The 23,972-nt window shown below is 41.2% G+C and overlaps 1 protein-coding gene across 1 annotated transcript in view; it reads right to left on the bottom strand.

The window, feature by feature from the left end:
* Positions 1-22,837, bottom strand: part of LOC124805728 (juvenile hormone esterase-like) — a 94,545-nt gene extending 71,708 nt beyond the window's left edge. The window contains exon 1 of the mRNA XM_047266299.1: positions 22,766-22,837. Within this exon, the coding sequence (XP_047122255.1) occupies positions 22,766-22,837 (72 nt within the window). The remainder of the gene's footprint in view (positions 1-22,765) is intronic.
* Positions 22,838-23,972: the final 1,135 nt, after the last annotated feature.

The raw sequence follows: 23,972 nt of genomic DNA, 5'->3' as shown, positions 1-23,972 counted from the left end.
AACTATAATAAAAAGATTAATCTCAAAAAAATTTCTTAACACTATTCCATTTACATCATCTCACCATTGAAAGCTTAGCAAGCAGTAATAAAATATTTCATTACAAATTACAATTACATAAGATCAGCTCTGTGGAAGTACCGTAATGTAACTAAACGTGAAAATTTACTACAACACAAAAGTCCTCATACTAAGGGCCAAATTCTTTTTGTCTTTTCAAATTCACTAACATTGAATGTGACAAAGAATGCCTAACTAAATGCTGCCACAACAAGGTAACACATGTTCATTCGTTACCTTAAATCCAAGTCTCCTCAACATAGTATCCATCTTAGTAAATGCAACTCACGCAGTGCATAATGATAACAATCCTCTTGTACCTTTTGTGATAACAATATCTTCCATCAAATCAATAACATAGTTTCCAAGAGCACTACATTCTGCGTTGTTCCTGTACAAGCTCACTGGCATGACGCCTGCTGCAGCTCCCTTTCCCCTATCCATACGATCAACACTTAACACCCCTGCATCTTCACAATTCAAAGATGGACTAACTAATTCATGGGCAGTGCAGTATCTCTGATGAGGCTACACAAGTATAACTAAATGATACAAATACTATATTCAAGTCCCAAAAGTCCAAAAACAAGAAAATTACCTCTAAAATTATGTACAGTAACCTTTCATTTGACTTCTGTAGATTACATGAACACGAATAACACTAGTAGGATTACAGTGTAGTGTATGCTGTAGACATTTAAAAGAGCTGTATTAAGTACTTTTTACGGATATCTTTACTAAAACATTAAACATTTTTGCTGTTTAATCCGGTTGTACGACTAGTTTAATTTCTATGTATTTTCATTGTATGCTTGCCACATACATAAAATATTTCAACATTGTAATATTCGGGGAAGGGAAGAGAGAATGTAGTGTTTATATGATATTTTGTATTGTATTACACCACTCAGAAGGGAACCATTCCTGTGTGGTTCTTCTGTTATTTGCTTTTGTGGATTTCTATTTTCTTTTTCTTTGGTTCTTCAAAAAAAAAATACTCTGTGACGCTTCTGAGGAAATTCCGCTGAGGGCAGTGGTGGATTTAAAAATTTTGTGCCCCTGGGCACACCATATTATATACAACCCCCTCCCCCCCAAAAAACATATTTTATATAATAACTATTACCTAATCACTTCAGAATCGCCACTTATGGTGGGAGCGCTCTCAGCGGTTTCCGAACTCTGCTAAAAGTTGTTCTGAAGGAGACGTGTCAGTGGTCTAATCGTACTCAATTAAAATGTAATATGGTTCCTGAACTGTACTTGGTGTACGGCCGCTGATAAAACAAAGTTAAAACTGCATTGTGTTAGCACATTCTTCTGTCGAAAGACAACAGAGACGAACACAAGGAAAATAACTTTTCTTTTGTTGTTGTTGTTGTGGTCTTCAGTCCAAAGACTTCTCTGATGCAGCTCTCTATGCTACTCTATCCTGTGCAAGCTTCTTCATGTCCAAGTACCTACTGCAACTTACAATCATCTGAATCTGCTTAGTGTATTCATCTCTTCGTCTCCCTCTGCCATATTTGCCCTCCACGCTACCTCCAGTACTAAATTGGTGATCCTTTGATGCCTCAGAAAGTCTCCTACCAACCAATCCCTTCTTCTAGTCAAGCTGTGCCACAGATTCCTCTTCTCCCAAATCTTCGGTACCTCCACATTAGTTCTGTTATTTACCCATCTAATCTTCAGCATTTCGAAAGCTTCTATTCTCTTCTTGTCTAAACTATTTATCATCCATGTTTCACATCCATACATACAAATACATACAGAAACGACTTCCTGACACTTAAATCTATACATGAGGTTAACAAATTTCTCTTCTTCAGAAACGCCTTCCTTCCCATAGCCAGTCTACATTTTATATCCCCTCTACTTCGACCATCATCGGTTATTTTGCTCTCCAAATAGCAAAAACCGTTCACTACTTTAAGTGTCTCATTTCTGAATCCAATACCCTCAGGATCACCTGATTTAATTCCACTACGTTCCATTATCCTCGTTTTGCTTTTGTTGATGTTCATCTTGTATCGTCCTTTCAAGACACTGTCCATTCCGTTCAACTGCTCTTCCAGATTCTTCGCTGTCTCAGACAGAATTACAATATCATCGGCGAACCTCAAAGTTTTTATTTCTTTTCCATGGATTTGTATTCCTACTCCGAATTTTTATTTCTTATCCTTTACTGCTTGTTCAATATACAGATTGAATAACATCGGGGATAGGCTACAATCCTGTCTCAGTCCCTTCCCAATCACTGCTTCCCTTTCGTGCCCCTCGACTCTTACAACTGCCATCTGGTTTCTGTACAAATTGTATTTTATACCTGCCACCTTCGGAATTTAAAAGAGAATATCCCTTTCAACATTGTCAAAAGCTTCCTCTAAGTCTACAAAAGCTAGAAACGTAGGTTTGTCTTTTCTTAATCTATCTTCTAAGATAAGTCGTATGGTCAGTATTGCTTCACGTGTTCCAACATTTTTAGGGAATCCAAACTGCTCTTCCCCGAAGTCGGCTTCTATCAGTTTTTCCATTCGTCTGTAAAGAATTCGTGTTAGTATTTTGCAGCCGTGTCAAATTACACTGATAGTTCGGTAATTTTCACATTTGTCAATACCTGATTTCTTTAGGATTGGAATTATTATATTCTTCTTGAATTCTGAGGATATTTCGCCTGTCTTGTACAGCTTCTCATCAGATGGTAAAGTTTTGTCATGGCTGGCTGTGACAAGCTATCAGTAGTTCTAATGGAATGTTTTCTACTCCCGGGGCCTAGTTTCGACCTACGTCTTTGAGTGCTGTGTCAAACTCGTCACGCAGTATCATATTTCCCATTTCATCTTCATCTACATCCTTTTTCAACTCTGTAATATTGCCCTCAAGTACATCACCCATGCATAGACCCGCTGTATACTCCTTCCACCGTTCTGCCTTCAGTTTTTTGCTTATAACTGGTTTTCAGTCCGAAAACTTTATATTCATACATGGGTTCTCTTTTCTCCAAAGGTCTCTTTAATTTTTCTGCAGGCAGTATCTATCGTACCCCTAGAGACACATGCCTCTACATCCTTACAATTGTCCTCTAGCCATCCCTGCTTAGCCATTTTGTTCTTCATGTCAATCTCATATTCGAGACTTTTGAATTTCTTTTTGCCTGTTTCATTTATTGCGTTTTAAATTTTCTCCTTTCAACAATTAAATTCAGTATCTCTTCTGTTACCCAAAGATTTCTACTAGCCCTCGTCTTTTTACCTACTTGATCATCTGCTGCCTTCATTATTTCATCTCTCAAAGCTACCCTTTCTTCTTCTACTGTATCTCGTTCCCCCGTTCTTGTCAATCCTTCGCTAATGCTCTCTCTGAAACTCTGTACAACTTCTGGTTTAGTCAGTTTATCCAGGTTCCATCTCCTTAAATTCCTGCATTTTTGCAGTTTCTACAGTTTTAATCTACGGTTCATACCCAACTGATTGTGGTCATAATCCACATCTGACCCTGGAAATGTCTTACAATTTAAAACCTGGTTCCTAAATATCTGTCTTACCATTATATGATCTATCTGAAACCTTACAGTGTCTCCACGCCTCTTCCACATGTATAACTTTCTTTCATGTTTCTTAAACGAAGTGTTAGCTATGATTGCTCTGCCAGGCGGTTTCTTCTTTCATTCTTTACCCCCATTCCACATTCGCCTACAACATTTTCTTCTCTTCCCTTTCCTGCTATCGAATTCCAGTCACCCACGGCTATTAAATTTTTGTCACCCTTCACTATCTGAATAATTTCTTTTATCTCATCATACATTTCGTCAATCTCGTAGTCATCTGCGGAGCTACTTGTACTACTGTGGTACGTGTGGGCTTCGTGTCTATCTTGGCCAGAATAATGTGTTCACTATGCTGTTCGTAGCCGCTTACCAGCATTCCTATTTTTTTTATTCATTATTAAACCTATTCCTGCTTTACCCCTATTTGATTTTGTATTTATAGCCCTGTATTCACTTGACAGGAGTCTCGTTCCTCCTGCCAGCGAACATCACTAATTTCCACTATATCTATCTTTAATCTATCCATTTCCCTTTTTGAAATTTTCTAACCTACCTGCCCGATCAAGGGATCTGACATTCCACACTTCGATCCGCAGAACGCCAGTTTTGTTTCTCCTTATTACGACGTGTTCCTCACAAGTCCCCACCCGGACATCCGAATGGGGGACTATTTTACCTCCGGAATATTTTACCCAAGAGGACGCAATCATCATTTAATCATACTTTAAAGGTGCATGCTCATGGAAAATTTACGGCTGTAGTTTCCCCTTGCTTTCAGCCGTTCGCAGTACCAGCACAGCAAGGCCGTTTTGGTTAGTGTTACAAGGCCAGATCAGTCAATTATCCAGACTGTTGCCCCTGCAGCTACTGAAAAGGCTGCTGCCCCTCTTCAGGAACCACATGTTTGTCTGGCCTCTCAACAGATACCCCTCTGCTGTTGTTACACCTAAGGAACGGCTATCTGTATCTGTGAGGCACGCAAGCCTCCCCACTAACGCCAAGGTCCACGGTTCATTATTTCTTTTATAGCCTAAAAATTCAGCAGAGCGTGTAGGAGACAACGCATTTTTGTTATACATTCACTTTTAATATGTTATTTTACACGAATCCGTTGCAAATGAAAATAAAAAGTTTGTTACGATCTAAAAATTGAAGCGATCATGTCATACGTTAGTAATTAATACGTACTTTTACAGAGATGCGTTCAAAATTAAAATAAAACTGTCGTTTAACGATCTAATAATTTCGACTGTACAGCGCCGAGCGGCCTGGGTCATTCGGGTATTGTTTAGTATTGTCGGACGCCTTCGGTCGCGTCTGCACGTAAACGAGGTTTAGTTCCGCGTTCTGCCACCGGCAGTTGTAAAATAAACAGGTAATACGTAGTTTGTAAATCCAATGAATGTGCTCTAAGTTATAAAAAAAATCACATTATAATCTTACATTATTAAAACTTATATGAATAAAAAAACAAACTCACCAGTCAGCAAAGTTTGCGTCTTGCTTTGATGATCATATCTTCGTAGTTCAGACGGTTATCAGTTGGGAGGTCCGTTTCGATGTGAAGAATGGACAAGCCGTTCAACCTCTTCCCAGACGAAGTAGAATGTAGGTACGATTTTAGTCTTCTAAGAAACGAAAACGAGCGTTCTACTGAACAATTTGTAACTGCCATACATAGAAATAAACTGAGATCAATGTCAACAATCGGAAACATGGACTGAAACCTCTCTTTTCGTAAAAATTTACACATTCAGACTGGTATATCACTTATCTCAATATATTTATAAGTTCCGAGAAATGTACACATTCAATACGGAAGGAAGGCTCTAAATCTGTGTCATATGACAATTGCTTCATATTCAGCAATATCGTCTGGTGAACTGTGTTCGAGGTTACTGAAAACTGTGAAGGAGTCCAACCGTTTTATGCCGTTCCTTCCTCCTCACTAATTCGGCGTACAAGTTGACAAGTACTGGAAGAAATTTTTCGACCCTAAATTTTTCGCTTCCAATGAGAAAAACTTCTTCAGAGTCCGCTTCTTCTTCATCATGACGTTTGCGTTTTCGTAATCTTTGATAGGTGCATTCATAGTCTATATTAGTCACAATCTCCACTGATTTATTTTCATAATAGTCGAACAGGCCACGAATAGATGCAAAGGTCCTACAAGTGATTCATATAATGCATGCTCTATTCTAGTATCAATATTTACACTTTGCAATTTCAGATTTGCACTATTAAATCTCTGAAATATGTCCTTCCAAACTGTCATCATGAATAGTGTTTCTAGTCCTCTGACTTGATTCAATAAAGCTGAAGCCTCATTTCGCACAAGTGGTTTTTCAAACGTATTATTGGCAATATGTGTGAGGGCATTGATAACGCCCTCCCAGTTTTCATGTAGACTCTCTTGCTGGCCAACGTGTTTTTGATAAACGTTTTACCATTTTGCTTCCTGGTTTCATGAAAAAAAGAATTTTAGCAGCAGAGAAGCAGAGAAAAAAATTATACATTGAAAAATGAACATGCTTCCTGACGACAGATCGGAGCACTAGTGCCGACTAAGTGCGAAGAATGTGCCGCATAAGGTACATAATGAGCTTTCGGATTTCGTTCCTTAATGCGTGCCTGCAAACCAGTGTAGGTTCCTGACATATTGCTTGAGTTGTCATATGACTGGCCTCTACAGTCAGTAATATCAATGGAATTTGTAGACAGGACTTTTAGTACGGCCACAGCTAAGTTTGTGAACTTGTGTCCCGAGTTTGGTAAAAACAGAAGGAAACTTTCAACACGTTCACCATTCTCGTTCGCATATCTTAATATGAAAAATAATTTATCAATATTTGAAATGTCCGCAGTAGAATCTACTAGTATAGAGAAATTTTTGACCTGTTTTATTTCACTTATGATAATTCTTTTTATTCGTTCAGAAAGAAGCTCTACTATTTCATCACAGAAGGTTGAACAAAGATAACTTGTATGTCCCTGCCCTGGATTTACATATTGTTCAATGTGCTCTGCGAGAAAAGGATCAAACTCGGCTATAATTTCAAGAGACATCATAAACTGACCATTACGTAATGAATGGAATGTTTCAACGTGTCCACGACTTGTTAACTTCTTCACTACTACAAACACCCTTTTCAAGACACTGCGCCAGTACATTTGTTCTGTCTCACCATAAGACTCGAAATGATTATCTATTGTTCCAAGGGAATTTTTTCTTGTTAAGAGTGATAAATCAGAATTTTTGTGTTCTAGTGCATTCTCATGATAAGATAAAATATTAGAAATATTTTTCCAATCTGCAGTACCATTAGTAGCAATCGCGGCCTTATCTCCGAACAATTTACTTGGTGCACAAAATAAAACAGCACCAGTGCTACACGCAAAGCAGATTCACCATTTAAAAGTTTACGGTAAAAAACATTTTTGTTCAAATAGCTGGTTTTATCGTCTATTGATCTTCTTGAATTAGAAAAATCACCGTTAGAATTTTGATTAATGTCACGTTGTAAGAGAACGTTGATTGTTGATCCATTGACACAACATTCTGCAGGATCATCACTAACGAGGTTATTTCTTTTTGTAATGTCTGGCTCAACACTTAGATTTTCGTGAAACTCGAAATCAGGAACAATTTACTTTTCTTCATTTTTAACTTTTGTTTCGTCTGTATTTACATCTTTTACAACAGCTGCAATGCCAGAAATTTCACCCGTACTACTTGAACTCGAAGTCGAACCAGCAACATTTGTTGCGAAAAATTTATCTACTCTGCTAAACGTTTTTAGAACATTGACTTCTCGTTCTCGCCTTTCCTTCGATAATTTCCGAAATGCCACCCCACTTAATTTTGCACGTTTGCTTTTTTCACTGTTATTCATGTTAAGGCAATTACAAAATTGTCAACTAACAGTCAAAACAAAAGAAAAAATTTATAAAAGGGAAAAAAAGACTGTATCCAGTTACAATCGTACTGCACCGCACATGAACACAAAACTTTTTACTTTAAACACCGCACAAGACCACAAAGATTTTTCCTTTAAACACGGAGCGATGAACTGACCAACTCGGATTAGGCCTCCTCGATTTAATTGTGCTATGAAAGAACGACAATCAAGAACAATTTAATTTCATAGTCGCCTGTTTCTCTGTTGTCAGTGAACAGTAGAACCACACCTGCCGGCTTGAATTCGTTTCGTAAAGAAAACTGGACAGTCCCTTTCGTGGCTTCTATTTCCCGCGTTCCCGTGTCACCGGAATTTTAGCTGGGACGTAAATATGTTCTGAAGGTTCTTGACACTCTTCACTTAAAACTTCTGGGCTGATAGGCCGTGGTCGAAGTATCAAACTCTCCCCTGACGTTTCGTCTCCCGCAGTCGAAACGAAACGTCAGGGGTGACTTTTATACTTCGACCACGGTCTATCAGCCCGGAAGTTTTAAGTGATGACAATACCGGCCGAGATAGCTTACATTGTATGTTCTTGACACTGTCTTTCCAATTTAATAAACAAATAATTTTTGCAGTTTCTTACAGTGAGGTGTGCTGGATTGACTCTTATCCCACTTATAACATTTTAGAGGTTTCTCTGGACAGAGAAGATAGACTACAAAGTTTATGTAGTCTTGTTGCCAGTTGACGTGGTGCGTTGTCATTTGTGAGAACACTGCTATTATGTCTACACGCAAATGCACCTTTTGTTCCAACATAAAATAAATGTAACCTTTCCTCGAAGAATAAAAGCTTAGTTAAGAAGTTTAATATAAAATATGCAATGCCACGTATTATTCGATTGCACAGAGTGGGAACTTCGATATCGTGCAGGCTTCAGCACAATAAATGTGGCAAACAAAAGTTGTTTTTGTCTTCTTTTTTCGCCAAAAAAGTAACTAACTAAATAAATAAAATTTATAAACTGTTGTGAAGTGTATTTCGCTCATCAATAGATATTCTACTTATGTTCTTTTCGCGTGTTTAAAAATGGAAAAGATTCCCAGTGTCGACAAGTTTCGGTAAACGGGTGTCTTTAAATCAAAGCTCAGATACTGAAGACCACAAAGCTTTCACATTAATTACAGTAATGGAGGGTTGACTTGACACTTCCCCGTAATTTCTACAAGAAAGTTAAGTAGAGCCACGTTTTAGATGTCACAGTATTTACGAAAGTGCTGATTAGTTTATCACAGCTTTTCAGGTGTCCCGGTATTTTCACGGGGAGCATATGGTATGGTAAAATAGAAGCCGACAACATTCTCAGAATAATAACGTTTCAAACATTGTATTGTTGATTGCCGTCCTGACAGCTTACTTCAAAATATTCTGAACAATCATAAAGATGGTACCACACAGAAACCCATTGTTAAATTTCCTTTCAGTCACCAAGTAAACTACGTATATTTCCAAGCTTGTATTGACGAATTTCGTTCTTAATGCTTATTTAAATTAGCAAGTCGTTTAACAATATTAAAAATTTTTGTCGTTTGTAAGCGCAGTTATTTTAAAACGTACAAGATTAAAATGAGTACAGAGCAAAAAATTCCGCCCTCCATTAAGCTGCCGCCCCTATCACCGTGCCTAGTGGGCCTATATGTAAATCCGCCACTGGCTGGAGGGATGTAAGGAGTACGGCTAACTTTGATGTCATAACGTTTCGTTATTGTCCTGGCTTCTTTAACTTTCGCAGCCGAGTGTGCCTTATCTATGAGGAAGCATTGTCTTGCCTATAACGACAACAGTGCACCTGCGCTAGTGGTCACACGCCATGTTCGCGGGGACAGTAGTTGCAAGTGCAACGTCAGTTTGTAAAAGAAGAGTATTCTAGTATTTCAATTACTTGGGGATTAGGAACTTGGGATGGATGATACTTTGATGGTGTATGTGCAACTAATATGTAATGTAACTATAACAATTATTGCCTATGTTCGTCTGTGAAAATGGACTCGTTAAGCAAACGGAATCTAACATGCATAACACTGTGTGTGTTTTGTATCAGTGTCAGTTTCAATGTCATTTAAGCCCTCAAAAGATCGTTACATGAAAAATTTAAAACTAACATTTGGATAAGCTGTCTGACTGCGTTTTTGAACAAGATACAGAATCTGGATTGTGCATCGGAATTTCCTAGATTAGCGTACATGACACGTTGTGGTGTGTCAGTGTCTCTGTTTTGGTCCTACGTTGTGCACTCATCTCTTTGGATTACTGCCTTTTTCCATTTGGTTTACAGCAATTCAAAGCAGCATGCAGCAGCAGCGGCTAAAGCTTGTTGTTACTAAGAATGAATTTAATAAAAAGGAGTTTGTCTGGGTCCTGTTAACTAATAAATAACTTGGGAGAAGGTATTTCATAAATTAAGTCTTTTTAAAACTTCAGAATCATCATAACCCATAACCAATAATAGACAATGACACAGGTATCAATAATGGCTGAGTGTCAGATTACCAAAGTAATTCAATTTCAAGGTTATATTGACATTAAATAACCACAACACTTATATGTTAAACAGATGTGGAGAATAATTATTATTATTTGGGGGATAAGGATGCTTCTTTAACTGACAAGCAAAACATGGTATTATTGCAAACTTGGACTAATAATCACAAGCCTAAACCCTGCAATTGCTATTGCGCTATGCTTGTGAATTTTATCTTGAATTCCATCTTCAAGCGTAGTTAAGCAATCTAAATATTTCCCGGCCATATAAATGAAATCAGGCCTTGAGTGTGACAAAATCTGCCATCGCCGATGTGAGGGCAGCTTGACACGTCCTCTGTCTCCGAGCTCTCGACCGACACTACTACTACTTCCACTCTCACAGACAGACCTCGTCTCATAACAATGCTTAGAATCGCACTCACATGTTTCGCCCTCAGATTGTTACCATCGATATCTGAGTGCTTCCAAAATGCAAAGATTAGCGTTGACTATATTGTTTTCAATGTTATGGAGAGTTCTGACACGCTCCTTACACGTACCGTGTTTTTAAATCAGTCGCTTTCATGGAGACTAACGCCAAAGTCTAGTTTTAAGCGAAATGTAATAAGAATTAGTAAGTAAGCCACAAGAAGTATTGCATTAGCTGTTACGCACTTGAAGCCACCCATGTGGCAACGTGAAAGAATGTACAGACAATATAAGCAGAGAGGCAAGTGGGTTTCATTGTGAATGCCGCTGACTGAAGCAGGAAACAGGATTGCACAGCAATAGTCGTTATGATCGGGGAAGTGATGTCATCATACCAGAGCTATTTTCTGTTATGAACGATGTCAGAAGCTGTGAGTTTTAGGAAAACAAATGTCCCAGCGGGAGCTATAAATAGTGCTGTATACTGTGGCAGGCCAGATACATCATTGACTTGTCAGCCAGTCTCTTCTCCATATCATCGTCGAGTTTTGCATCACCACCATAATGATGGGGCTGCCCCGAGCTGTGGGACGATGGATCATCACCAGCTGCAGCCCTGGCTTCGAGTTTATGCTGCACCTGCCTAAGTTCCTGATGGGGCTTAATGCCCCAGCGCCGCTAGCCTGCCGCTGTCGCCTTCTGGCGCCAGCAGTGAGTTCCAAAAGTGACTAGGTGCCAGCCACCATCTGACTGTTGCCCAGGAACAGCAGGTTGAATCTCAAACAAAGAAGTGTCCATGTCCTGCTGCAGAGAACGCGCTTGGGCAAGAGGGGCTCTTCCAAAGGGGCCACTGCAATCGCTGAGGCAAGCAGGCGCCACTGAAGTCAGGGCCGTGGCCTAGTAGGCTGCCGGCCCTCCTGGGGCTTGTGTCATTTTTGGACCCCGACACAGTAATCCAGGAGGAAGCTACCGTCCCTACGACACCGCAGGCCAAAGCACCGAGGAGAAGCGTGTTTGCCTCACTTAGCTAATAGAGACATTGTTCGTTGTCAACAACGTTTGTACTGGGCCACGTCAATCCCACCATTCATCAGTCACACCCTTCAGCGTGGTTTCGAGGGTGCAGACGTCGCCACTGCCTACAGCAGAGGGTGTGTTACTTCCAAAGCGTCTCATCCAAGTAGTAGCCCTCTATTTAACCGTTTGGGGTGAGCGAGAACATTTTCTTTATTGCTCTTATGTGGTGGCAGTAATGGGGTTGAAGGACAGGGGTCATGATTATTCGAACGTTACGTCTGTAAAACAAGAGGAACCAGTAAATTCATCCCAATTTAAAGGGAGTGTTAGGGATGATTGGCTAGTGCCAGTTCATTGCATCCAGTGTAATTTGCTTTGGCGTTTGGCCTCTTTTTCTGAATCAGTAGCGGTAGTTCGTTTCCATTGTAATCATTTTGGACAGCAGTCAGAGAGTGTAGAGAGTCCAGGTAGTTCATGATTAGCCAGAAAATGCTGGTGAATTCTCGTTGCGCTAGTGTCGAATTTTCGTTTTTTATTTATTATTTTGTGATAATTATTATTTTAAAATGAAAACTGAGGAGGCAAAGGAAAAATCAGAGACACAGGACGTCATCAGAGATCAACTAAAACACTTGAAGTCAAAAGTGAACATATGCCTCCAATCCCTTAATCCCATGGACATGGCGCACTTTTAGTACACCAGTACTAGTCGCACTGCAGCATGAATTTCTTTAGGTGTCCCAGTGCACAGCATTCTCAACATGCCTACCCCCCAAAAAACCTCGCTGCTTGGCTTCTTTCAAAATCACATTTTCCACCTACCCGTTCAGTGATAATTCATATGTGCTTACATTCAACTTTCTATTTATGTTTGCAAATTCATCAACTGGTCTATCATATCTCGTAGAACCACTTCCAACTATTCACGAAAACATCACGCACTACTTTCTTTCCTGTACCTCTACTCTACTCCCTGTCTAAGCTGCTCAGTGCTTCAGTACTATGCACTAATAACTTCGCTCCACTCACAAAATGTATTCTAACACAGGAAAACGCAACGTAACAATGTGCAATAACTATCTGAGCAACTTCCTATGCCAGCTGATGAGCTGAGACCCTCCAAGAACGCTAACACATCTTACCAAAAAACGGAGAAACTTCTTCTGTTCTCTGTCAAGCTATTGAGTAAAGCTATCCCATTGGCCCTGAGCCGAGCCACCTGACTTATTGAAGGTTCCATACCTTGATCTCTGATGACGTCCTGTGTCTCTGATTTTGCCTTTGCCTCCTCAGTATTCATTTTGAAATAATAATTCTCACAAAATAATAAATAAAAAATGAAAATTCGACACTAGCGCAACGAGAATTCACCTGCATTTTCTGCCTAATCATCAACTACCTGGATTCTCTACACACTCTGACTGCGTGTCCGAAATGATTGTCAATAATAAAACAACCTCTTTCTTTTATATTATTTCTTACACTCACATGATATATCTTTACTGTTGCAGATTAACGTACATTTTTAACAAGTCATGGAGCTTAGTTTTTCCTATGCAGCACTATAATACAAAATTAACAGATAAAAGTCATGTATAAGGATATAAGAAAACGAGTAATTTGCACCACGTTTCTGCACGTTAAACAAGAAAGAATTAATCTTAAGTAGGTTTCTGATTACGTTGATGACGAGCTTTAGTGGATTTTAGCCCTTTTTGTGTTGAAGTATAATGTAAATTTGTTTTTATTTTCAGATAATTAATTGAACGAGGATGATGATGACATTATACGACTTTTGCAGGTGAATGATTATAGTGCTTTTTAACATGATGATGATGCTTATAATGATGATGCTACGAAAATTTGAGATGATTATTGTCTTATGAGGACTATAGCATGAGGGTGAAATCATGGTGTTTATGAGGATTTTATAGATTGCTTTGGGGGTAAGTGAAGTGTTCGGGATTATGTAAGGACTGGTTCTTTTCTGATAAGATATACATGGAGTTACTTCGGTTAAGTGGATTAATCTACATCTACATCTACATTTATAGTCCGCAAGCCACCCAACGGTGTGCCACTGTCATTACCTCCCTTTCCTGTTCCAGTCGCGTATGGTTCGCGGGAAGAACGACTGTCTGAAAGCCTCCGTGCGCGCTCTAATCTTTCTAATTTTACATTCGTGATCTCCTCGGGAGGTATAAGTAGGGGGAAGCAATATATTCGATACCTCATCCAGAAACGCACCCTCTCGAAACCTGGCGAGCAAGCTACACCGCGATGCAGAGCGCCTCTCTTGCAGAGTCTGCCACCTGAGTTTGTTAAACATCTCCGTAACGCTATCACGGTTACCAAATAACCCTGTGACGAAACGCGCCGCTCTTCTTTGGATCTTCTCTATCTCCTTCGTCAACCCGATCTGGTACGGATCCCACACTGATGAGCAATACTCAAGTATAGGTCGAACGAGTGTTTTGTAAGCCACCTCCTTTGCTGATGGACTACATTTTCTAAGGACTCTCCCAATGAAACTCAACCTGGTACCCGCCTTACCAACAATTAATTTTATATGATCATTCCACTTCAAATCGTTCCGCACGCACACTCCCAGATATTTTACAGAAGTAACTGCTACCAGTGTTTGTTCCGCTATCATATAATCATACAATAAAGGATCCTTCTTCCTATGTATTCGCAATACATTACATTTGTCTATGTTAAGGGTCAGTTGCCACTCCCTGCACCAAGTGCCTATCCGCTGCAGATCTTCCTGCATTTCGCTACAATTTTCTAATGCTGCAACTTCTCTGTATACTACAGCATCATCCGCGAAAAGCCGCATGGGACTTCCGACACTATCTACTAGGTCATTTATATATATTGTGAAAAGCAATGGTCCCATAACACTCCCCTGTGGCACGCCAGAGGTTACTTTAACGTCTGTAGACGTCTCTCCGTTGATAACAACATGCTGTGTTCTGTTTGCTAAAAACTCTTCAATCCAGCCACACACCTGGTCTGATATTCCGTAGGCTCTTACTTTATCAGGCGACAGTGCGGAACTGTATCGAACGCCTTCCGGAAGTCAAGAAAAATAGCATCTACCTGGGAGCCTGTATCTAATATTTTCTGGGTCTCATGAACAAATAAAGCGAGTTGGGTCTCACACGATCGCTGTTTCCGGAATCCATGTTGATTCCTACATAGTAGATTCTGGGTTTCCAAAAACCACATGATACTCGAGCAAAAAACATGTTCTAAAATTCTACAACAGATCGACGTCAGAGATATAGGTCTATCGTTTTGCGCATCTGCTCGACGACCCTTCTTGAAGACTGGGACTACCTGTGCTCTTTCCCAATCATTTGGAACCTTCCGTTCCTCTAGAGACTTGCGGTACACGGCTGTTAGAAGGGGGGCAAGTTCTTTCGCGAACTCTGTGTAGAACCGAATTGGTATCCCGTCAGGTCTATCGTTTTGCGCATCTGCTCGACGACCCTTCTTGAAGACTGGGACTACCTGTGCTCTTTCCCAATCATTTGGAACCTTCCGTTCCTCTAGAGACTTGCGGTACACGGCTGTTAGAAGGGGGGCAAGTTCTTTCGCGAACTCTGTGTAGAACCGAATTGGTATCCCGTCAGGTCCAGTGGACTTTCCTCTGTTGAGTGATTCCAGTTGCTTTTCTATTCCTTGGACACTTATTTCGATGTCAGCCATTTTTTCGTTTGTACGAGGATTTAGAGAAGGAACTGCAGTGCGGTCTTCCTCTGTGAAACAGCTTTGGAAAAAGGTGTTTAATATTTCAGCTTTACGCGTGTCATCCTCTGTTCCAACGCCATCATCATCCCGGAGTGTCTGGATATGCTGTTTCGAGCCACTTACTGATTTAACGTAAGACCAGAACTTCCTAGGATTTTCTGTCAAGTCGGTACATAGAATTTTACTTTCGAATTCACTGAACGCTTCACGCATAGCCCTCCTTACGCTAACTTTGACATCGTTTAGCTTCTGTTTGTCTGAGAGGTTTTGGCTGCGTTTAAACTTAGAGTGAAGCTCTCTTTGCTTTCGCAGTAGTTTCCTAACTTTGTTGCTGTACCACGGTGGGTTTTTCCCGTCCCTCACAGTTTTACTCGGCACGTACCTGTCTAAAACGCATTTTACGATTGCCTTGAACTTTTTCCATAAACACTCAACATTGTCAGTGTCGGAACAGAAATTTTCGTTTTGATCTGTTAGGTAGTCTGAAATCTGCCTTCAATTACTCTTGCTAAACAGATAAACCTTCCTCCCTTTTTTTTATATTCCTACTAACTTCCATATTCAGGGATGCTGCAACGGCCTGTTGTTGTTGTGGTCTTCAGCAATAACAGGCCGTTGCAGCATCCCTGAATATGGAAGTTAGTAGGAATATAAAAAAAGGGAGGAAGGTTTACCTGTTTAGCAAGAGTAATAGAAGGCAGATTTCAGACTACCCAACAGATCAAAACGAAAATTTCTGTTCCGACACTGACAATGTTGAGTGTTTATGGAAAAACAGGGATGCTGCAACGGCCTATGATCATTGATTCCCTGTTCTGTACATACAGAGTCGAAAAGTTCGGGTCTGTTTGTTATCAGTAGGTCCAAGATGTTATCTCCACGAGTCGGTTCTCTGTTTAATTGCTCGAGGTAGTTTTCGGATAGTGCACTCAGTATAATGTCACTCGATGCTCTGTCCCTACCACCCGTCCTAAACATCTGAGTGTCCCAGTCTATATCTGGTAAATTGAAATCTCCACCTAAGACTATAACATGCTGAGAAAATTTATGTGAAATGTATTCCAAAGTTTCTCTCAGTTGTTCTGCCACTAATGCTGCTGAGTCGGGAGGTCGGTAAAAGGAGCCAATTATTAACCTAGCTCGGTTGTTGAGTGTAACCTCCACCCATAATAATTCACAGGAACTATCCACTTCTATTTCACTACAGGATAAACTACTACTAACAGCGACGAACACTCCACCACCGGTTTCATGCAATCTATCCTTTCTAAACACCGTCTGTACCTTTGTAAAAATTTCGGCAGAATTTATCTCTGGCTTCAACCGGCTTTCTGTACCTATAACGATTTCGGCTTCGGTGCTTTCTATCAGCGCTTGAAGTTCTGGTACTTTACCAACGCAGCTTCGACAGTTTACAGTTACAATACCGATTGCTGCTTGGTCCCCGCATGTCCTGACTTTGCCCTGCACCCGTTGAGGCTGTTGCCCTTTCTGTACTTGCCCAAGGCCATCTAACCTATAAAACCGCCCAGCCCACGCCACACAACCCCTGCTACCCGTGTAGCAGCTTGTTGCGTGTAGTGGACTCCTGACCTATCCAGCGGAACCCGAAACCCCACCACCCTATGGCGCAAGTCGAGGAATCTGCAGCCCACACGGTCGCAGAACCGTCTCAGCCTCTGATTCAGACCCTCCACTCGGCTCTGTATCAAATGTCTGCAGTCAGCCCTGTCGACGATGCTGCAGATGGTGAACTCTGCTTTCATACCGCTAGCGAGTCTGGCAGTCTTCACCAAATCAAGTAGCTGCTGGAAGCCAGAGAGGATTTCTTCGGATCCATAGCGACACAAATAATTGGTGCCGACATGAGCGACCACCTGCATATGGGTGCCCTGTACCCTTCATGGCATCCGGAAGGACCCCTTCCACATCTGGAATGAATCCTTTTGGTATGCACACGGAGTGCATAAAGAGAAGGGTTGTTTTATCACAATTTAGTAGAATGAGATTTTTTTTCACCTGTGAGAGATATGTCATTAGAACACTTGAAAACTTGATATATGCTTTGATTCATTTAACCCTTCTTCGCAGCAAATATCATTCCACCACCGCAGTCTTCGTCAGTAACTCACGGTTGGTTAAGTGATTTTCTTCTGATGATGTTTATTAACACTATATTTTCAGTTTCAATAGAATTTTTTTCTTCACATTTATCTGCGTATTGTCAGATGTGCTACTTTTTCAGTTAAGTATCTTTAATTTTTCTACACTTGCTACGTTAAACATTTTTCATTTTTATCTGCTGTTTGTTTTGCCTCACTGAAGACTGACATTTTACAATAATGTTCTGTTTTCTTACTTCAGAATATAGGCCTTACATGTGATAGATATGTTGTTTACACTTATTTCTTCTTAGTGAATTGCTGGTATTATACTAAATTGCACTGATGTATGATGATCATTAGTTAAGGTAAACTTCCCTCCACTTTGTTTATAATGTGTTATGTTATATACACTGCATTTGGCACTACTACTTTCGTTGCATCGCATTCTTATTGCTGAGATATATTTTCTTATTGTTTATGACTACATTCCTTTGCTAGTATGACAGCATATGCTAGAAGGGATTACAGAATTTTGTAGAAATATGTGAGAGCACAGATTACAGTGATTAATGAACTACAGTTATGAGTGTAAAGAATATTTGTATGACAGCTTATGCTAGTAGGGTTTGCAGAATTTGGTGGACAGATATGAAGTAATCGAAATATGCGAATGACATTTTACAAATGTTGAATGGAGAGAGAGAGATATGATCCTTTTTATGCAGTCTGCTAATCAGCAGACAACATACACATTTACTCAAACATTTACACTACAACATTGCAATGCTTTTTTTTCCCTTCCCTAATCAAGGCGGTTCTAGGCGCTTCAGTCCGGAACCACGCTGCTGCTACAGTCGCAGGTTTGAATCCTGCCTCGGGTATGGATGTGTGTGATATCCTTAGGTTAGTTAGGTTTAAGTAGTTCTAAGTCTAGGGGACTGATGACCTCAGATTTTAAGTCCCATGACAAATCTGGACGGTACTATTTGCCGACATTGCAATGAAACTTATTCGGTTGTCAGTTTTTTCCGCTTATCAGCATTTGTCTCATTATTTGAAGTTTCACGTATGTAGTTTTGCTTTCCCTAGTGTCTCCGCAAAAGAATTTTAATTGACAATGATCATTGCAATAATGAGATTTATTAGCGCTGAAGTTTTGTGGATGTCTCTGTAGTTTAAAGCATACATTGCACTGCAGTAATTTGGAGATAGCAGTAGCACAGCATTTATTCATTGCGCAAACCGGCAGGCCATTTATAATTAACGTGTCATACAATTCACATTTCAACAGTGACATACATTTCAGACAGAGCATTTCTGGTAAAGAGTAGTATTTCATATTTTTCTCACAGTCAGTTTGCTTCTGTTATTGCTAACAGGACTGTTTCCTCAAATTTAAAAGAACAGATTGTACTTTCGCCATAAGCGTCGCAGTAGACAATTTAATGTTGCATTTTAGACTAAATTTTGTATTGCTGATTGCTTTTCGAGAGTTAAGAGATTACTTACGAACTTAGATATGATCTTAATTGTTTCTCTAATCACGAGTTCAACTTCACGTTATCAACCAGACAAAATACCAGCCGGCCGTGGTGGCCGAGCGGTTCTAGGCGCTTCAGTCTGAAACCGTGCGACTGCTACGGTCGCAGGTTCGAGTCCTGCCTAGGGCATGGATGTGTGTGATGTTCTTAGGCTAGTTAGGTTTAAGTGGTTCTAAGTTCTACGGGACTGATGACCTCAGAAGTTCAGTCCCATAGTGCTCAGAGCCATTTGAACCATTTGAACAAAATATCAGTAAATATAATTACACACTACCATAAAACAAAAACTAATTAGGCACTTTCATCGCGTCGCTTGAAACAAACAGCCCGTGCCGTAGCCACAGCCCCGGTCGTAGCACTCGGAAGTCAGCACCGCATAAACAGGGCCGGGCACACTGCATACAGCGTTTGCCGCGCCGGCATAACTTTTCTAATGGCACTGTCCCAGTACTGCGCAATGCGAAGTCATGTGTGAAATGCTGTGTCACACATGACTGGAAGAATTGCTTCTGCAGACACGCTGAATGCAATTATTGTCATAGCATGGAACATACAAAACAGGTTTGCCTGTTAAAGACTATAAATTCCTCCTCTGTTTCATGAGGGAACAATGCAAATCAGAAATGAATGGAAATCAATGTAATTTCCTATTTATATTTTACTCAGAAATCAGAGACGCGAAGACAGAAAGCGTACACACACACATTTAACGGGAATATTACACACTTCAAAAAGGCTCTCTCAATCCCGAAATTCATGAAAACGCTCTAGTGCGCTGGTGGAAACAAGAAACAGTTCTCCGCAACACAAAACAGACCAATTTGGAGGTCACATCGTAAACTCTCGATTACGTTGCAGATTTTTAATCAGTCAGTGCCTTTTCAATTAGATATCGCTGCTTCTGTGACGTTGCTTAACCTAGGTACATATGAAAAAGTTGGCCAACCAACTTGCAGACTTCAAGCCTGCCTCTCAGTGCCTGTAATGGCAACAGCATTTCAGTGCTTAGAACGCGCCGCTTACCTGCAAAACCCCGTCGGAGGTGGTGTGTTGTCCTTAGCGTAAGTTAGCTTAAGTTAGATTTAGTTGTGCGTAAGCCTAGGGACCGATGACCTCAGCAGTTTGGTCCCATAGTCCTTACCGCAAATTTCCATTGTAGCAGCAAAATATAAACACACCACCAATAAAGTCTCTTTCACTGCACTCAATTCACACACGAGCCTATTTTCGGCATGGGTGCGTTTGATGTTTTCGGATTAGACATACAGGACAATGTGCATACCATTAACACAAACGTTTCCTGTGGAGCACTTTAACAACTCTGTGATAAGTATCAACATTTTTTCGACGGTAATGTAGGATGTGCAAGCGATGTCATGTTCACATTATGCCGAAAGCTAATAATCAACCCAAAATTTTGCCGTGCAGCCCTGTGCCGCATGCATTACGTGACGACGTGACTACAGAAATTCAGATACTTGAATCCGTTGGTGTCTTAAAACCTATTTCAGAAAGTCAGTGGGCATTACCCTTATTCGTCATTCATAATTCAAATGCGAAGATTCGTCTTTGTGTGGATTGCAACCGTAAGGTTAATTCACAGTCATTAATTATTAGCGGCTTCCACATGTAGAGAAAATTTAGGATTGCTTATCGAGGAGGATAGTTCCATTCCCAAATTGATCTTGCAGTATACTGTCTTCAGTTACCATTGGAGGAAGGGACAAGGAAAATTTTTGTAGTGAATATTCATGTCGCTTTTTTTAATATCAACGGCTACGTTTCGGAAGTGCTTCACCACCTGCATTGTTTCAAAATTTTTCGAAAAAGTACCGTCCAAGGTGCGTTCTTCTTTAGTTATCTTGACGACATAACTGTCTCTGGAGAAACACCGAAATGACACCTTAAAAATTTGGACTGTCTTTAAATTTTAACTGAAACTGGCCTCAAACGAAATTTGCAGAAATGTTCTTTTTTCAACTCAACGATTCAATGCTTACGACATATCATCGACAGTAAAGGTGCTCGTACTTCGACGTAACATCCGCAAGAAATTCAGCAGTTCCCATCTTCTACGAATTTACGTGAACTGGAAGCTGGTTTTGGAAAACTGATTTACTACACAAAGATCATTCCTAATGCTGCGCATTTTGCCGTGTCTCTGAACCACCTGAGACCTAAAAATCTTCCGTTCTATTGGACAAAAGACTGAAACATGCATTACTTCGTCAACCTTGCCCTACGCACTACGATCTGCTCAAACCACTTGTGCTTGCAGTCAGTGCCGCGTCCCATGGCATCGGGGCGGTATTATCCCAAAAAATTGGCAAAACAGAACGCATCTGCTTCCAAAACTGTGAACAGTCCACGGACTAATTATATAGTCAGCTGGAGAAGGAAGTCCTGGGTATAATGTATGGTGTCACTAAATTTCATCATTACCTGTATGGCCGAATTTTTTCCTGGTCACGGGCCGTAAGCCTTTGACTGCACTGTTTCATTCGTCGAAACAAGTTCCCGACCATACGTCTCGAAAGCTTCAACGTTGGTAGCAGTTTTTGCCAATCTACCAGTATGAAATTCTGTATCACCCGCCGGCGCAAACGCAAATGGCGACACATTTTCTCGTTTACCTGTAGGCACAGGAGCAGCGTTTGACGCATCGGAAGCTTCTTGTTTAAATTTCGATTATTCTGATTCCAGACAATTGATTCTTTTCCTGTTGATTCACGGCGGATCGCACACGTCATGGAGCATGATTAATCACTAAAATTGCTAAACTGTTACATTCGCAAAGGTTTGCCGCGCTCTCAGAAATGTATTCCCGATCCCTTAATGTGAAGATACTTTTGCACGACAACAGTATATCTGTTGTGAATGATGTCGTTCTACTCCATACACTACACATACATGAGTGTTAATCCCGCCTCGTTGCAACAGCAAGTGTGAAGTATTCCACATAGAGCTCACTGGGAAAGAGTACGCACTAAGCAGCTGACGCAAAAACATTGTACGTGGCTTGTTTCAAACAAGCACAATGTTGCTCTTGCACGGGCAATCAGTCCTCACAGCGCCAGGAATTTTTGTCCTGGCCACATCCTGATATTTCATGGCAACGCCTCCACGCAGACTTTGCTGGCCCCTTTTGACAAACACATTGGTTCCATTATTGTCGATGTCTACAGTAAATGCCTGTTCGTTGTCCCAATGCAGCTGACGTATGCCGCCAGCGCTGTCAGGCGCTGGGTTCTGTGTTTTCCCTCGAAGGCTTCCCACATCCAATGGACCTCCTTTTTTCTCCCAAGGAATTTGCAAGATTTTGCAAACACAATGGAACACAGCATTTCAGCACAACACCATTCTCGGCACAGTCTAACAGCGAAGCCAACAGTACGTAAATATCAAAACTCCAAGCTTCACATGAATGTGAAGATGCCTTACTGATGTTTCTGAGATCATAAGACACCTTACCTGCCCCTGACATTTCACCGGCGGAACGTTTGCATCGGAGACGCCATTGGACCTTGTTGCATTTGCTTAATCCTTACTGCTGTGCTCGAGTTTCAGATTCACCAACAAGTTTCAGCTGGACATCAGATTTCCGTATCGGGTGTACAAAAAAACCACATTTTTGGGAATCCGGCGTTGTTCTCAGATCATCTGGCAGAGCGCAGTGTGCTACTCGCAGAAGCACAGGCACGCATCAGCGCCACCAAAATCAGCTACGACTCCATAAATTCAATGATGCTGACGTAGATTCAACTGTTTCAGATTCCTTCACTGCACGACGTCTGCCCGCCATGTCACAGCCACATCCGACCCCCGCAACACAGCCTCCTTCCCAGTTTACCGGGAGGTTGCCTGCACTCAGGGCCATCTCACCGATGAACTCTCTGTCTGCCCACTTGCGACGCCGTTGCCGCCAGCGCCGCAGGTCGGCGCTCTGATGGACATCGACGCCGTCACCGCAGGCTAGTCGCCGGCACCCCCTGAAGCACCCTCCTCGCCCCTAGCTGTGTCATCGGATGCGTCCTGCGCCTGGTTTTCCGAGGCAGTTTCCCTGGGGCTTCCAAGACGCGATGTCGGGATACGGGTTTGTCTGCTCTGACCCCAGCCAAGCAACCATTCTCATCACTATCGACGCCATAGGTCCCGCTCCGTACCGTCCAAGTTGGGCGGGAAGGGGTGAGGAATCGTCCGCTATCCAGTCGGCCACACTTTCAAATATGGGCGACGCTAGGTACGCAACCGCGTTTCCTACAACCGTTACTGCGGCACGAGGGCGCTGCCACAAAAGATTACGCCTCTGCCAATGAGCTGGAAGTATCCCCTCTCTGGAGCTACAGCGGTGGGTGTACTTAAGTTAGAAAATTAATACACTGATCTCATTTTGTGTGTTTGCCTGTTGAATAACATTTACAGACTTTCATAGTGGCCAGCATCGTGATCTACTGGATATTTATTGCATTGAAGACTGATTGATTTGTAAATCTGCGGTATCTGTGTATGTTTCAACATACTGTTACCAACTGACGCTGCAACCACAGCAATAAAGTTATGTATTATTTTTACTATTTGATATTAGTCGTAAAATAAATTAATATCTGAATTGTCTGTACATGAACAGCAACTATTTTTTGCCCTTGTATCCACGAAAGAAACGCACGGCATGCAAGGAACTTCTAAAAATTTTGGCTAGAAAAAGCTTTGGAAACGTTATCCAAGCAGAGCCTTACATTCCTTTACGACACCTAGAAACCTGCTTATCTCCAGCACTGACGTTTCGGCCGTGGCCTGGTAGCTATGTACAGGGATTGCGCCATTTTCGTCAGCACTGCTGAGCGCTGACACGCTATTTCGCGAAGACGCCAATCCCCATAAGGAAGTGTCGACCAGGGTCAATGAGGGTGGAGTGTTTGCCGCTCCAAACTGCAAAGCGATATGTTCCGAAGCTAATAAAGACGTTGTTTGCTATCATGAGTGTTTGCACTGGACAACTTCGACTTCACCACTCACCACCCCACACTCTTCAAGAATATATTGATAGTAGAATACAATTTAACAGGATTCTTTGATCAGTAATTACCAG

This window comes from Schistocerca piceifrons, chromosome 7 (genome assembly GCF_021461385.2).
Source record: "Schistocerca piceifrons isolate TAMUIC-IGC-003096 chromosome 7, iqSchPice1.1, whole genome shotgun sequence".
NCBI classification, from domain to species: domain Eukaryota; kingdom Metazoa; phylum Arthropoda; class Insecta; order Orthoptera; family Acrididae; genus Schistocerca; species Schistocerca piceifrons.
The sequence above is the reverse complement of the archived record's forward strand: the minus strand, read 5'-3'. Positions and strand labels throughout refer to the sequence as shown.